Here is a 14,443-nt window from a genome sequence, read left to right on the forward strand (position 1 = left end):
CATGAGGCTGAGATCAGCTGGATCGTGGGGTCCAGCAGCTCTCCAACTGCTGTCTCGCCTGGGGGTTCCTGCCTCTATCAGATCAGCAGCTGCGTGGTGCTCACCAGATTGTACTCCAAAAGCCTAACCATTAATATTTCCCACCGAGGTGTGTGAATCTGCGCTAGTGGAGGATGGGGATGACAGCTGTGACGCATCGATCCTGTCAGCTTCATAGCTCACCTCCAAGGTGGTTTCCTGGGAGGTTGGAGAGGCTGCCCCTCGGGGTGGGCCAGTGCCGTCGGCTGGAAGACCTGCGGGAGAATGGACATGTGGTCAGTGGGAGGGAAGGGTCAGTCAGTAAGGCAATAACAACTCACGTTTGACAGGTCCTCTAGTGGAACCAGGGATTCCTAATCTCTGTGGTGCCCGCCCGCTTCCGCGTGGATGACCGCCCTGTCCTCTGTCACCTCCAGGGCCCGCTCCTCAAAGGAGATGAGGATTCTTAAGTCCGGCACCCCTCCGCCAGTCTGGACCCTCTCCCGGTGATTGTGGGAGCATTTTACAAAGGAGACACAGAGAGGGCATCTTTAGCCACACACGTGGTTCACAGTGGTAGGAGGGGGTATGTGAAGGAAGGTTTGGGGGAGGGGTTTTGAAGGGCGTATTGAGGGTCGCATGGAGAGTTGTGGGGGTGGTTAGATGTTCGCGTGGGGGGGGGGGGGGGTTGTTACTGTCTACTCACTCGTGCTGCCCAGAGTAGGTCGTTGACTTTTTATGGCACTTTAGGCCAGTCGCCCTGGTCACACTCCTGGAGCTTACAGCCGCTGCTACCTCATCCCGGGTTGCCCTGTGGCTGAACCTTGGGACCCTCAGGGGAACAGGACATCGCTCCTGCGTCTCCATTGCGTCTAGGAGCCTCTCCAGTTCTGCATCCCCGAATCTTGGGGCCTATCTCCTGGGTGTTATTGTTGCAAGCTGACTGGTGGCGGCGAATCGGCTGGCGAGCCTTTAGTTGCAGCAAGAAGCCTCTGGGGCCTCGTTATGTGGACCAATTAAAGTTGAATATCATTGCTGGTCTCGCTGAGCCGAGCGTTGGGAAGCTTGCGGCAGTTTCCGCTCGCTACAACACTTAGAAATCTTTCCGGAGAATCGCATCCTATAGTATCCTCTACACTGTCCACTACTCGGCCAATAATTGTGTCATCTGCAAATTTCCCAATCGTGCCCCCATGCTCACATCCAAATTGTTAATATAAAACACAAACAGGAAGTGTCCAAACACCAAGCCCTTCGGAACACTACTTGCAATAACTTTCCATTTGCAAGGGCATCCATCAACCATTACCCTTTGTTTCTTGTTACTACGCCAACGTTTTATCCAGTTTGCCACCTTGCCCTGTATCCAATGGGCTTTTACTTTAAAAAAAAATATATTGATTAAAGTTTTTTAACAACATAATTTTTTCACCTTACAAACAATAACCCCCCCCCCCCGCCCCCCCCCCCCCCCCCCCCGTAACAAAATAACACAAAATCGCACTGAGCAAGATATATACATGGCAAAATGGTATATTTACATAGCTTTATACACTGGCTCTCGCCCGCACGTGCCAGTTTCCCCCACCCTCCATGTTATCTCCCGCTCATCCCTCCCCTCAAACAATCTCTCCCCCCCCCCCGCCCCCCCCCCCCAAGGGTTGACCGACCTTCCTCTAACGCTTCGCGAGGTAGTCTAGGAACGGTTGCCACCGCCTGTAGAACCCCTGCGCAGACCCTCTCAAGACAAACTTAATTCTCTCCAGCTTTATGAACCCAGCCATGTCGTTTATCCAGGCCTCCACGCTGGGGGGCTTCGCCTCCTTCCACATTAGCAAGATCCTTCGCCGGGCTACTAGGGACGCAAAGGCCAGAATGCCGGCCTCTTTCGCCTCCTGCACTCCCGGCTCCTCCACTACTCCGAATATTGCTAGCCCCCAGCTTGGCTTGACCCGGACTTTCACCACCTGGGATATTGCTCCCGCCACTCCTCTCCAGAACCCCTCCAGTGCCGGGCATGACCAAAACATGTGGACATGGTTCGCCGGACTCCCTGAACACCTTCCACATCTGTCCTCTACCCCAAAGAACCTACTCAACCTCGCCCCTGTCAAGTGTGCTCTATGAACCACCTTAAATTGTATCAGGCTGAGTCTGGCACATGAGGAGGAGGAATTAACCCTACCCAGGGCATCAGCCCACAAACCTTCCTCGATCTCCTCCCCCAACTCCTCTCATTTACCCTTCAACTCTTCTGCTAGGGCTTCCCCCTCTTCTTTCATCTCTTGGTGTATTGCCGAAACCCTGCCCTCCCCGACCCATACACCCGAGATCACCCTGTCTTGAATTTCTTGTGCCGGGAGCAACGGGAATTCCCCGACCTGTCGCCTCACAAAAGCCCTCACCTGCATATATCTAAATGCATTTCCCGGGGGTAACTCAAACTTCTCCTCCAGTGCCCCTAGGCTCGCAAATGTCCCGTCAATGAACAGGTCCCCCATTCTTCTAATCCCCGCCCGATGCCAGCCCTGGAACCCCCCGTCCATCTTCCCCGGGACAAACCGGTGGTTACCCCTGATCGGGGACCACACCGAGGCTCCCACTGCACCCCTGTGCCGTCTCCACTGGCCCCAGATCCTTAACGTTGCTGCCACCACCGGGCTCGTGGTATACTTTGATGGCGAGAGCGGCAGCGGTGCCATCACCAACGCCCCCAAGCTCGTTCCTTTACAGGACGCCATCTCCATCCTCTTCCATGCCGCCCCCTCTCCCTCCATAACCCACTTGCAGATCATCGCCACATTTGCTGCCCAGTAGTAGCTCCCTAGGTTTGGCAGCGCCAGCCCTCCTCGGTCCCTACGGCGTTCCAGGAACCCTCTCCTTACCCTCGGGGTCTTATTCGCCCACACAAACCCCATAATACTCCTACCTACTCTCTTGAAAAAGCCCTTGGTGATCACGATGGGAGGGCACTGAAACACAAACAAAAACCTCGGAAGGACCACCATTTTGACCGACTGCACTCTACCCGCCAACGGGAGCGGCAACATGTCTCATCGTTTGAAGTCCACCTCCATTTGGTCCACCAACCTCGTCAGATTCAATTTGTGTAGGGCCCCCCAAGTCCTGGCTATCTGGATCCCCAGATACCGAAAACTCCCCACCGTCCGTCTCAGCCGTAGGTCCCCTATCCCTCTTTCTTGGTCCCCTGCCTGTAGTACAAAAAGCTCACTCTTCCCTACATTGAGCTTATAGCCCGAGAACTCCCCAAACTCCCTCAGAGTCTGCATGACCTCCACCATCCCCTCCATTGGGTCTGCCACGTACAGCAGCAGGTCATCCGCATATAGCGACACCCGATGCTCTTCTCCCCCGCGGACCACCCCCTCCATTTATTAGACTCCCTCAGTGATATGGCCAAGGGTTCGATCGCCAATGTAAACACCAGGGGGGACAGGGGTCACCCCTGCCTCCTTCCTCGGTACAGCCGAAAGTACTCCAACCTCAGCCGGTTCGTCACCACACTCGCCATCGGGGCGCTGTAAAGGAGCTTAATCCAGCTAATAAACCCTCCCCCAAACCCAAACCTACGCAACACCTCCCAGAGGTACTCCCACTCTACTCGGTCAAAGGCCTTTTCCGCATCCATAGCTGCCACTATCTCCGCCTCTCCCTCCTCCGATGTCATCATTATCACGTTTAAGAGCCACCGCACGTTGGTATTTAATTGCCTGCCCTTTACGAATCCCGTCTGGTCCTCATGAATCACCCCCAGGACACAGTCCTCAATCCTCGTGGCCAGTACTTTTGCCAATAACTTAGCGTCCACATTGAGGAGCGAAATCGGCCTGTACGATCCACATTGCAGTGGGTCCTTGTCTCGCTTCAGAATCAAGGAAATTGTCGCCTCCGACATTGTCGGGGGCAGGGTCCCCTCCTCTCTTGCCTCGTTAAAGGTCCTCACTAGTAGCGGGGCCAGCAGGTCCACATACTTTCTGTAGAACTCCACCGGGAACCCGTCCGGCCCCGGGGCCTTCCCCACCTGCATGCTCCCTAAACCCTTACTCAGCTCCTCCAACCCGATTGGTCCCCCCAAACCAGCCACCTCTTGCTCCTCCACCCTCGGGAACCGCAGTTGGTCTAGGAATCGTCTCATCCCCTCTTCCCCCCCTGGGGGCTGGGATCTGTACAGCTCTTCATAGAAGGCCTTGAATACCTTGTTTATTTTTTTTTCGTTGCACTCTGAACCGTGGTTCCCCCTCCATCTTTGATTCCCCCTATTTCCCTCGCTGCCGTCCTCTTACGGAGCTGGTGTGCCAGCATCCGACTGGCCTTTTCCCCATACTTGTAGGTCGCCCCTGCGCCTTCCTCCACTGTGCCTCCGCCTTCCCCGTGGTCAACAGGTCAAACTCCGTCTGGAGCCGTCGCCTTTCCCCAAGTAATCTTTCCTCCGGGGCCTCTGCGTATCTCCTGTCCACTCACAAAATCTCCCCCACTAACCTCTCCCTTTCCATGCCCTCTGTCTTCTCCCTATGAGCCCTGATGGAGATTAGTTCTCCCCTGATCACCACCTTCAACGCCTCCCATACCACCCCCACTCGCACCTCCCAGTTGTCGTTGGCTTCCAAGTACCTTTCGAGACACCCCCTCACCTTCCCACACACCACCTCATCTGCCAGCAGTCCCACATCCAGCCGCCACAGCGGGCGTTGGTCCCGCTCCTCTCCCAGCCGCATTTCCACCCAGTGCATGGTCCGAAACGGCTATGGCCGAATACTCCGTCCCCTCCACCCTCGGGATGAGCGCCCTGCCCAGAACAAAGAAATCTATCCGGGAGTAGGCCTTGTGCACGTGGGAAAAGAAAGAAAATTCCCTGGCCTGCGGTCTTGCAAACCTCCATGGGTCCACTCCCCCCATCTGATCCATAAACCCCCTGAGCACCTTGGCCGCCGCCGGCCTCTTTCCCGTCCTTGATCTGGAGCGGTCTAGTGCTGGATCCAGCACTGTATTGAAGTCCCCTCCCATTATCAGTCCTCCTACCTCCAGGTCCGGAATGCGCCCCAACATGCGCTTCATGAATCCAGCATCACCCCAGTTCAGGGCGTATACATTTACCAACACCACCCACGTCCCTTGCAACCTACCACTCACCATCACATATCTCCCTCCATTATCCACTACGATAGTCTTGGCCTCAAATGACACATGCTTTCCCACCAGAATTGCCACCCCTCTATTTTTCGTGTCCAGTCCCGAGTGAAATACCTGTCCTACCCATCCCCTTCTTAACCTAACCTGGTCCGCCACCTTCAGGTGTGTCTCTTGGAGCATAGCCACGCCTGCCTTCAGTCCCTTCAAGTGCGCGAACACTCGAGCCCTCTTCACCGGCCCATTCAGGCGCCTCACGTTCCACGTTATCAGCCGGATTGGAGGGGCTCCCCCCCCCGCCGACTAGCCATCACCTTTTCTGGGCCAATCCCGTGTTTGCGTCTCCCTCACCCTCCAGTCCCCCAGCCGGGGGACCTCCGTCCCGACCACCTCTTCTGTGTCCCATTCCCCTTTCGGCCAGTGCAGCAGCAACCCTTCCCCCCCCCTCCCCCCCCCCCCGCGCCCCGTTCCCCTCCCCCCGCTAGGTCCCTGTCTAGCTTTTTTGCTCCCCCCATATCACTCCCGTAAGTGAGCTGACCCCGGCTTCCCCCGCCATCCCTTTGACCCCCCCGTGTGGGAGTCTCCCCATCAATATACGGTCCTTCGTTCCCCTTCCCGCCTTTCTTCCCGCACACGGGAGAGAAAAAAACCGCGCTTTCCAAAGCCTGCCCCGCCCCCTCTGGCGCAGCTCCTGTCGCGGCCTTGTCTCTCTCCCCCAGCCCATATAACATTCCCTGCGCGTGATTGCCCCCCTATATACAACAACCATCATACTTCAACCCTCAAACACCCCCCACACTCACAAACCCTCAATTAGAGTCCAACTTTTCAGTTCGTATAAAGGTCCACGCCTCTTCGGGCGTTTCGAAGTAGTGGTGTTGCCCATTATGTGTAACCCACAGTCGCGCTGGCTGCAACATTTCACTCCTTTCCGATGCAGCACCGCTTTGGCCCGATTGAAACCCGCTCTCCGCTTAGCGACCTCCGTGCTCCAGTCCGGGTATATTCTGAGCTCAGCATTGTCCCACTTGCTGCTCCGCTCCTTCTTGGCCCATTTCAGGACCCTCTCTCTGTCCGTAAACCGGTGAAATCTCACCACCATCGCCCTTGCCGGCTCATTTGCCTTGGGCTTCCTCGCCAGCACCCGGTGCGCCCCTTCCAGCTCCAGCAACCCCGGGGGGGGCCTCCGCACCCATCAGCGCCCCGATCATTGTGCCCGCATATGCCGCGGCGTCGGCCCGCCTCCACTCCTTCTGGGAGACCCAGGATCCTCAGATTATTTCTCCTCGACCTGTTTTCCAGGTCTTCGAGTCTTCCCGCCCATGTCTTGTGTAGCGCCTCGTGCCGCTCCACTTTCACCACCAGGCCCAAGAGCTCGTCCTCATTCTCACTCACTTTTTCCTGGATCTCCTGGTTCTTCACTGCGTGGGCTTTCTGGGTTGCCCTAAGTCCTTCTCCTTACGCAGCTCCTCGAAGCAGCGCTTGATGAATTCCTGCATCTCCTCTTTGTCCCCGCCCGCCGCCATTTTGCTTGTTTTCCCTCTCTTCTCCCGCTGCTCCAATGCCACTTTTTTGGCCATTTCGCTGCGGGTCCGGTCCATACAAGTTAGTAGGGGACCTCTCTCCTCTCTTCCCCACGGGTTGGCTGTAGAAAAAATTCCGTTGGGGCTCTTCTATCGAGCCCGAAAGTCCGTGTTCGCAGGAGCTGCCGAATCGTGCGGCTTAGCTCCGCATAGCCGCAACCGGAAGCGGGCTTTTACTTTCTTGGCCAATCTGCCATGTGGGAACTTGTCAAACACCTTGCAAAAATCCATGTAGAGAACATCCAATGCACTATCTTCATCACCCTTCTTGTCACTTTCTCAAAGAATTCAATCTACTTTGTGAGGTAAGACCTTTCTTTAACAAACCCATGCTGACTATCTCTGACGTGTCCATGCCCTTCTACTTGACAGTTAATCCTATCTCTCAGGATTGATTCTACTAATTTGCCCATTGATGTAAGACTAACTGGCCCATAATTGTTTGCCATTTCCTCCGATCCTTTTCTCAACAATGGAACTATGTTTGCATTCCTCCAGTGTTCCGGCACCTCTCCTGTATCTAGTAAGGAATGGAAAATCATGCTCAGAGCATCTGCTATTTCCTTCCTGACCTCTCCAGCAGCTTTGGAAATAATCCATCTGACCCTGGCAACTTATCAACTTCCAAGGATTCCAACCCTTCGAGTATTCCTCTCTCTTTATGATTACCCCTTCCAATATCTGTGTTTTTGGAGGGGGCATATCTCCTTTATACATTCAGGATTTCACTTTTTAGTGCTTCCCACTGGTTTTCCACTGATTTATCCTCGAGCAGTGCTGTCCACCAGTTCACCTCAGCCAAGTCCCTTCTCATTCTTGCAAAATTTGCCTTCCTCCAGTTCAAAACTTTTACTCCTGCTTTATCTCTGTCCTTTTCCATGGTAATACTGAATCTTACTGAATTATGATCACTAACCCCGATATGGTTGCCAACTGTCACTTCACCCACTTGCCCTTCTTCAGTTCCCAAAACTATATCTAGAATTGCATCTCCTCTCATTGAGTTTGCCACTAATTTTTTTCCTGGGCACACTGCATGAATGTTTCTCCCTCAGTGCCCCTTATATTGTTTGAATCCCAGTTTATATTTGGGATAGTAAAAGTCTCCTACCATTATTGCCCTCTAGTCATTGCCGGTGGAAATTTGCCTACATATTTATTCTTCTATCTCCCGTTCACTATTTGGGGGTGTATAGTATACTCCCAGTAGTCTGACTGCCCTTTTTCTATTTCAAAGCTCAACCCATAAAGTCTTGTTTGTTGACCTCTTTGGTATATCATCTTTTCTCACATCTGGAATTGATCCTTTAACCAGAAGTGCTACTCCCCCTCCTTTTTTATCTCCCACTCTTATCGAGTCTGAAGGCTCTATAACCAGGGATAGTGAGCTGCCAATTTTGCCCCTCCTTTAGCCAGGTTTCCGTATAGCAATGACATCCTGCTGCCATGTGTCTTCCTCTTCCCATAACTCTTGATTGCACTGGGCACAGACACTGCCTGGGGTATGTATTTGGGGAGATTAAAAGGCCAATTGCATGATTGAATGTAAAATGGGACTTAAGTTTTTGCGTATCACATGCACGCATGTGAAGAACATATAAATGATTTATATGTCCCATTGGAAATGCTTCAAGTACAAAAATAGCAACTATCAGGTTTTCATTTTAGTGGAATTTAAATCTGTTGCTGTGGGTTTCATGTCGCTGTACCAGTGGATTGGAGTTCTTTAGAAATATCAGATAGACTTGTGCTGTTTTATAATTGGTGAACAGCTTTATGAGCCATACGTCCGCCAGGACCAAGGAATTCCATCAAAGTGTGTTTCTAAAAATTATTTTTTATTATTTTTTTCCCCAACCTCTGCCATGCAGTGACAGCTGAGCCACAGGCTGGAAAAATAATTATACTACACAGGAGTATGTTATGAAACTTGAACAAGATAACTTTATGGCATTGTAAAAACATAGTGAAACTGTCCCAAATTCTGAAGAAGAGAAAGACAATTTATTTTGTATACCATGATACAGATTGGTGTTAGATGTGGATTGACACCGTCTTTGGTTATTGTTAATAGGGCGGCACGGTAGCACAGTGGTTAGCACTGTTGCTTCACAACAGCAGGGACCTGGGCTAGATTCCCGGTTTGGGTCACTGTGTGGAGTCTGCACGCTCTCCCTGTGTCTATGTGGGATTCCCCCGGGTGCTCTTGATTCCTCCCACAAGTCCCGAAAGATGTGCTTGTTAGGTGAATTGGACATTCTGAATTCTCCTTCTGTGTACCTGAACAGGTGCCGGAATGTGGCGACTAGGGGCTTTTCACAGTAACTTAATTGCAGTGTTAATGTAAGCCTACTTGTGACACTAATAAAGATGATTTATTGTTGCATAACTGGATGGCAATCTAATAAAAGACCTCGGGGGGGATTTTCCGGCAATTGTCACCAGCGGGATCTTTCGGTCCCACCCATGGGTTTCCTGGCAGCGTAGCGAGGTTCAATAGGAAATTTCATTGACAGTAGTGGGACTGCTGGCAAACAGTGGGCCACCTCTCACCAAGGAGAAACAGGTGCAGAGGGCACAGAAATTTCCCCCTCCCTCCCCCAGTCACCAAATGTGCAGGCAGATAGAAGGAAAAGAAGGAGACATTTGAGAGATTTTTTTTCTCTTCCTTTATCTACAAGAATAACAAACAATAGTACAATATCAGTAAATGGTTAATGGAATTATGGACATTGAGAGTTGATAAAACGAGGTTATAGTGTTTATTTAAATATTGGCAGTAGCTACCTTCTCTTCACTACACTTATCTGGTGGAAAATACAGAGACATGGTGGCACATTGGTTAGCACTGCTGCCTCACAGTGCCAGGGACCCTGGTTCAATTCCAGCCTCGGATGACTGTGTGGAATTTGCACTTTTTCCCTGTGAGTTTCCTCCGGATGCTCCGGTTTCCTCCCTTAGTCCAAAGATGTGCAGGTTATGTGGATTGGCCACGCTAAATTGCCCCTTTCTGTCCAAAAGGTTAGGTGGGGTTACTGGATTATGGGGATAAGGTTGGGGTGTGGGCCCAGGTAGGTTACTCTTTCCAAAGGACGGTGCAGACTCAATGGGCTGAATAGCATCCTTCTGCACTGTAGAGATTCTGTACAGATTCTATGATAATCTATCTCACCACCAGTTTAATTACTGGGACATATTGAGTTGATGTATTTCCACTCTCCTTGGGGCCAGGCACAAACTTCAACAATCTGGCTTAAATCAGAAATAGTGATGTGGAAGATCACAGTGGTGACTCCATTTCACCACTTGTCCACTAATATTTTCGTAATATCTGTTTCAAAAGCATATACGAATATATTCAACTTTGATGCTAGTTAAAATAGTTACACTTGTTAACTAACTCTGTATCTTTCCATAGGCTGTTTTTTCGTCAGTATTTTATTTTGCTTCCATCCCTCTGTACCAAGGTTTCCTTGTCATCGGGTAAGTAAGTTTTACATATTTTTAGTTATTACTGTAACTTCTAGCTTTATTAAAGAGTAAAGAATCATCTTTCAGAGAAAATCTGAATTAATCCATGGAGTATATTATAAAAAGTGATAACGTGGGCGCATAATTCAGGTGCAAATGATCTCTTAAAAGAAAATTGCTACTTACTTCCTAATTCCCGTCTGCACTGTGGATAAAATGACATTTTTTTCCCCAATTAAGGGGCAATTTGGCCTGGCCAATCCACCTACCCTGCACATCATTGGCTTGTGGAGGTGGAACCCATGCAGACATGGGGAGAATGTGCAAACTCCACACGGGCAGTGTGCCGTGTGGCCCGAAATGAAAATTCATACGTATTCTATTTTACTCTGACGTTTTTTGAGATTAACATTTATGTCCAATTAAAATGTGACAAATTCTTCATTCAGCTAGTTCCTGTTGTCAGCTGGGTTTCTTTGGGAAAGTTTTCTCAAAAGGGAGAAAATTGAAGGGCAAGTCCCTGGGTCCGATCCCTAGCACTGGCACCTGGGCACTGCCAGCCTGGCACCCTGCCTGGCAGTGCCAAGATTCCAGAGTGGCAGTGGGAGTGCCAGGGTACCATCCTGCCCAGAGCCCGACCACCCAAGGGCCTCTGATAGCCTGATAGATCCCCCAGGTGACGCTACACTTGGTCCACATTTGTGTGGAACAGTGCGAAACGGTACTATGGCGGACTCTCCCAGGTGTGGGCATTCATTCCCGGGCCTCGGATAATCGGGTGCAGATATATTTAAATGAACCTAATGGCTCATTTAAATAGGTTAATCGAAATGTCTTGTGAGATTTTGTTAGATTTTGCGAGGCGAGCATCGCAAATCTCATCGAGGCCGTTCAATCACTCCTTATATATTTGAAATGATCTTGAATCTACATAGAAAGTAGACAGTCTTGTTCAAGAAAACGATCTCAAGCTTAGAAGTAAGAAACATCGAAACAAAAGCTTGAACTTCTGAAAGACCTTAACTAATAATAATCTTTAATAATAATCTTTGTCACAAGTAGGCTTACATTAACACTGCAATGAAGTTACTATGAAAATCCCCTAGTCGCCACATTCCGGCACCTGTTCGGTACACTGAGGGAGAATTCAGAATGTCCAAATTACCTAACAGCATGTCTTTCAGGACTTGTGAGAGGAAACCGGAGCACCCGGAGGAAACCCACGCAGACACGGGGAGAACATGTAAACTCTGCACAGACAGTGACCCAAGCCGGGAATCGAGCCTGGGACCCTGGCGCTGTGAAGCAACAGTGCTAACCACTGTGCTAAAGCCATCATAGTGCATCGGAAATCTTTCATCCTATTTACTTTATCATAAATTCTTCTTCCCTCTCCACTACTCTTTTCTTCAATGTTATCTGTGTGTGTGCGTGTGAATATGTAGAGTGGGGCATGTTGGAAACAAGGCTTTGGGTTAGGGGAATTAGGTAGTCACTTACATTTTTGTCAGTTTAATTATATTACTGTTAAATAATAAAAGGTTATTTGTGTTAAATTTACAAACCTGGTGACTGCAGCTAATTGAACTCAGCCAAAGTCCTCAGGTATTTTAAAATAACTTCTGGTTTCACTTGTGCCGTGACTCCGGGTCAAGTGGGGCTGGAATTGACCCCACACTAGCCAAGGATGTTGTGACACTCCAGCCCAGAACATAGAACATACAGTGCAGAAGGAGGCCATTCGGCCCATCGAGTCTGCACCGACTCACTTAAGCCCTCACGTCCACCCTATCCCCGTAACCCAATAACCCCTCCTAACCTTTTTTGGACACTAAGGGCAATTTGGCCAATCCACCTAACCTGCACGTCTCTGGACTGTGGGAGGAAACTGGAGGAAACCCACGCAGACACGGGGAGAACGTGCAGACTCCGCACAGACAGTGACTCAGCGGGGAATCGAACCCTGGCTCTGTGAAGCCACAGTGCTATCTACCTGTGCTACCGTGCTGCCAGAAGCACACTATAACTGTGCAGGAAAGGATGTCCCGAAGCGTGGTACGTTGGCGAGACCATGCAGACGCTGCGACAACGAATGAACGGACATCGTGCGACAATCACCAGGCAGGAATGTTCCCTTCCAGCCTGGGAACACTTCAGCAGTCAAGGGCAATCAGCCTCTGATCTCCGGGTAAGCGTTCTCCAAGGCGGCCTTCAGGACCCGCGACAACGCAGAATCGCCGAGCAGAAACTTATAGCCAAGTTCCGCACACATGAGTGCGGCCTCAACCGGGACCTGGGATTCATGTCGCATTACATTCATCCCCCACCATCTGGCCTGCAAAATCCTACCAACTGTCCTGGCTTGACACAATTCACACCTCTTTAACCTGGGGTTACCCCATCTCTGGATCTGTAAAGATTTAATCACCTGCTAATGCTCGCATTCCAAGCATTGTCTGGCATCTTTGAATCTGTCTATATATATGTTTCTGGAACATTCCTCTTCATTCACCTGAGGAAGGAGCAGCGCTCCGAAAGCTAGTGACATCGAAACAAACCTGTTGGATTTTAACCTGGTGTTGTAAAACTTCTTACTGTGCTCACCCCAGTCCAACGCCAGCATCTCCACATTATAACTGTAGATAGTTTTACATATTTAACAAACTCTGATGCAGAAGTGATGATATCCACATGCATATCATCCATGAGCAACACTACCAAATAAATTATTGAATATATCAACATCGCCTGTGACGTTGCTCGTGAATCATCTGCTGCTTTAGAACAGCAGTGTAATACCATAGAATTGAGAATGTATTATTCTTCTGACATGAATCAGTGTTGCCTAATGACTTCACATCCTAATTGTTAAACAAACATTGCCTGAATGGTCCTTTAGAGTTTAATACAGGAACTTTGCGATTGGAATGTGCTTTGGAATACACTAGTTAATTTCAACCCACAGTCTAGCAGGATGCATGTGTCATTTTAAAATTATTTCTCTTTGATGCTGTGAGTCAGAACTCAGGATGAAATAAAAACAAAAAATGCTGGAACACTCAGCAGGTCTGGCAGCATCTGTGGAGAGTGAAATAGAGTTAATGGGTGGAATTTTCCATTCTGGAGTGGAGATCAGTGGCAGGCGTGGAAATGAGTGATACTCCCGCTCAGGGGTAGGATGGATGGTGGCACGGGATTGTGTGGCAGGTCAGCCAGTTAGCTATGAATGCATGAGGAACATAGCGAATCTTGCTGCAGCGTTGGGGGGGGGGGGGGGGGGCAACCAGCACCTCACAGTGTTGTAGTTCCACACACCATATTTGGAGGGCACCAGACAGAAATTAATTCCCTGCAAGCCAGCAGCATCACTTTCATTCTCATACGGCAAGCACATTTTCTAATCCCCCCTCCACACCATCCCTGCACACTGCTAGCCTGCGATTCAGGATGTCTCAGAGCAAATAACGAGTGGCCTCGCAGTTCCGCAAAGTCTTGTTGCAGGTTCTCCTCCAGGTCTGGGAAAAACGGCAGGCCAGGGATGGCAGTCGGGGTCCCTCACCAGGCCTGGACAGAAATAGATGTGCAGGCGAGCCCCTGGGGCCCTCAGCTGAATCTTCGTCCAATACTGAGAAAGGGTGAACAATCTACAGTATCATGCAAGGGTTAAGTTGCACTGCCTAGTCACTGCAAAGTGACATTTATAAGGGCATCAGGCAATGTAAATGTCCAAATGACAAGGGATGACAGATAGGAGGATTGCATGCAGGCCTCAGCAGCAAATGCTATATATGGACTGACTGTGTGGCAGCCATTTCACGCTGTGAATGTATCAGTTACAGGACAGTATGGTTGTTAAACATTACTGGGTCGGGCTCAGCAGCTGTCATAGGCATATATGCTCATAAACTGCTCTTACACCCATCAAGATGACGTACAATCCTTCTGTATGTCTGCAAGAGGAAAGTGCGCACAATCACTAGGAGCACAGCATGACTGGTGGAGGACCACCCGACATAAGAATCCTCACCCCCTTCAAGAAGGAGGCCACCCAACTTGTTGGGGAGTACCAGGACCATGTTGAGCAGGTAGCCAGCCTGGAGTCGTGCACCAATCCAGTGAGGAGGACTGCAGTCTCTGTTGACAAATGGATGTATCGGACCAATGCCTGGAACACCGGACAGAGAACATTGATCAGAGAAGGATGTGTGCATAACCATCAGCAA

The 14,443-nt window shown here is 50.3% G+C and overlaps 1 protein-coding gene across 1 annotated transcript in view; it reads left to right on the forward strand.

Moving 5' to 3' along the window:
• The window catches only part of atp9a (ATPase phospholipid transporting 9A), a 286,828-nt gene that overhangs the window by 238,337 nt on the left and 34,048 nt on the right, over window positions 1–14,443 (forward strand). The window contains exon 24 of the mRNA XM_072514714.1: window positions 10,168–10,232. Coding sequence (XP_072370815.1) covers window positions 10,168–10,232 — 65 coding nt within the window. The remainder of the gene's footprint in view (window positions 1–10,167; window positions 10,233–14,443) is intronic.

Source organism: Scyliorhinus torazame, chromosome 8 (assembly GCF_047496885.1).
Source record: "Scyliorhinus torazame isolate Kashiwa2021f chromosome 8, sScyTor2.1, whole genome shotgun sequence".
NCBI lineage: Eukaryota > Metazoa > Chordata > Chondrichthyes > Carcharhiniformes > Scyliorhinidae > Scyliorhinus > Scyliorhinus torazame.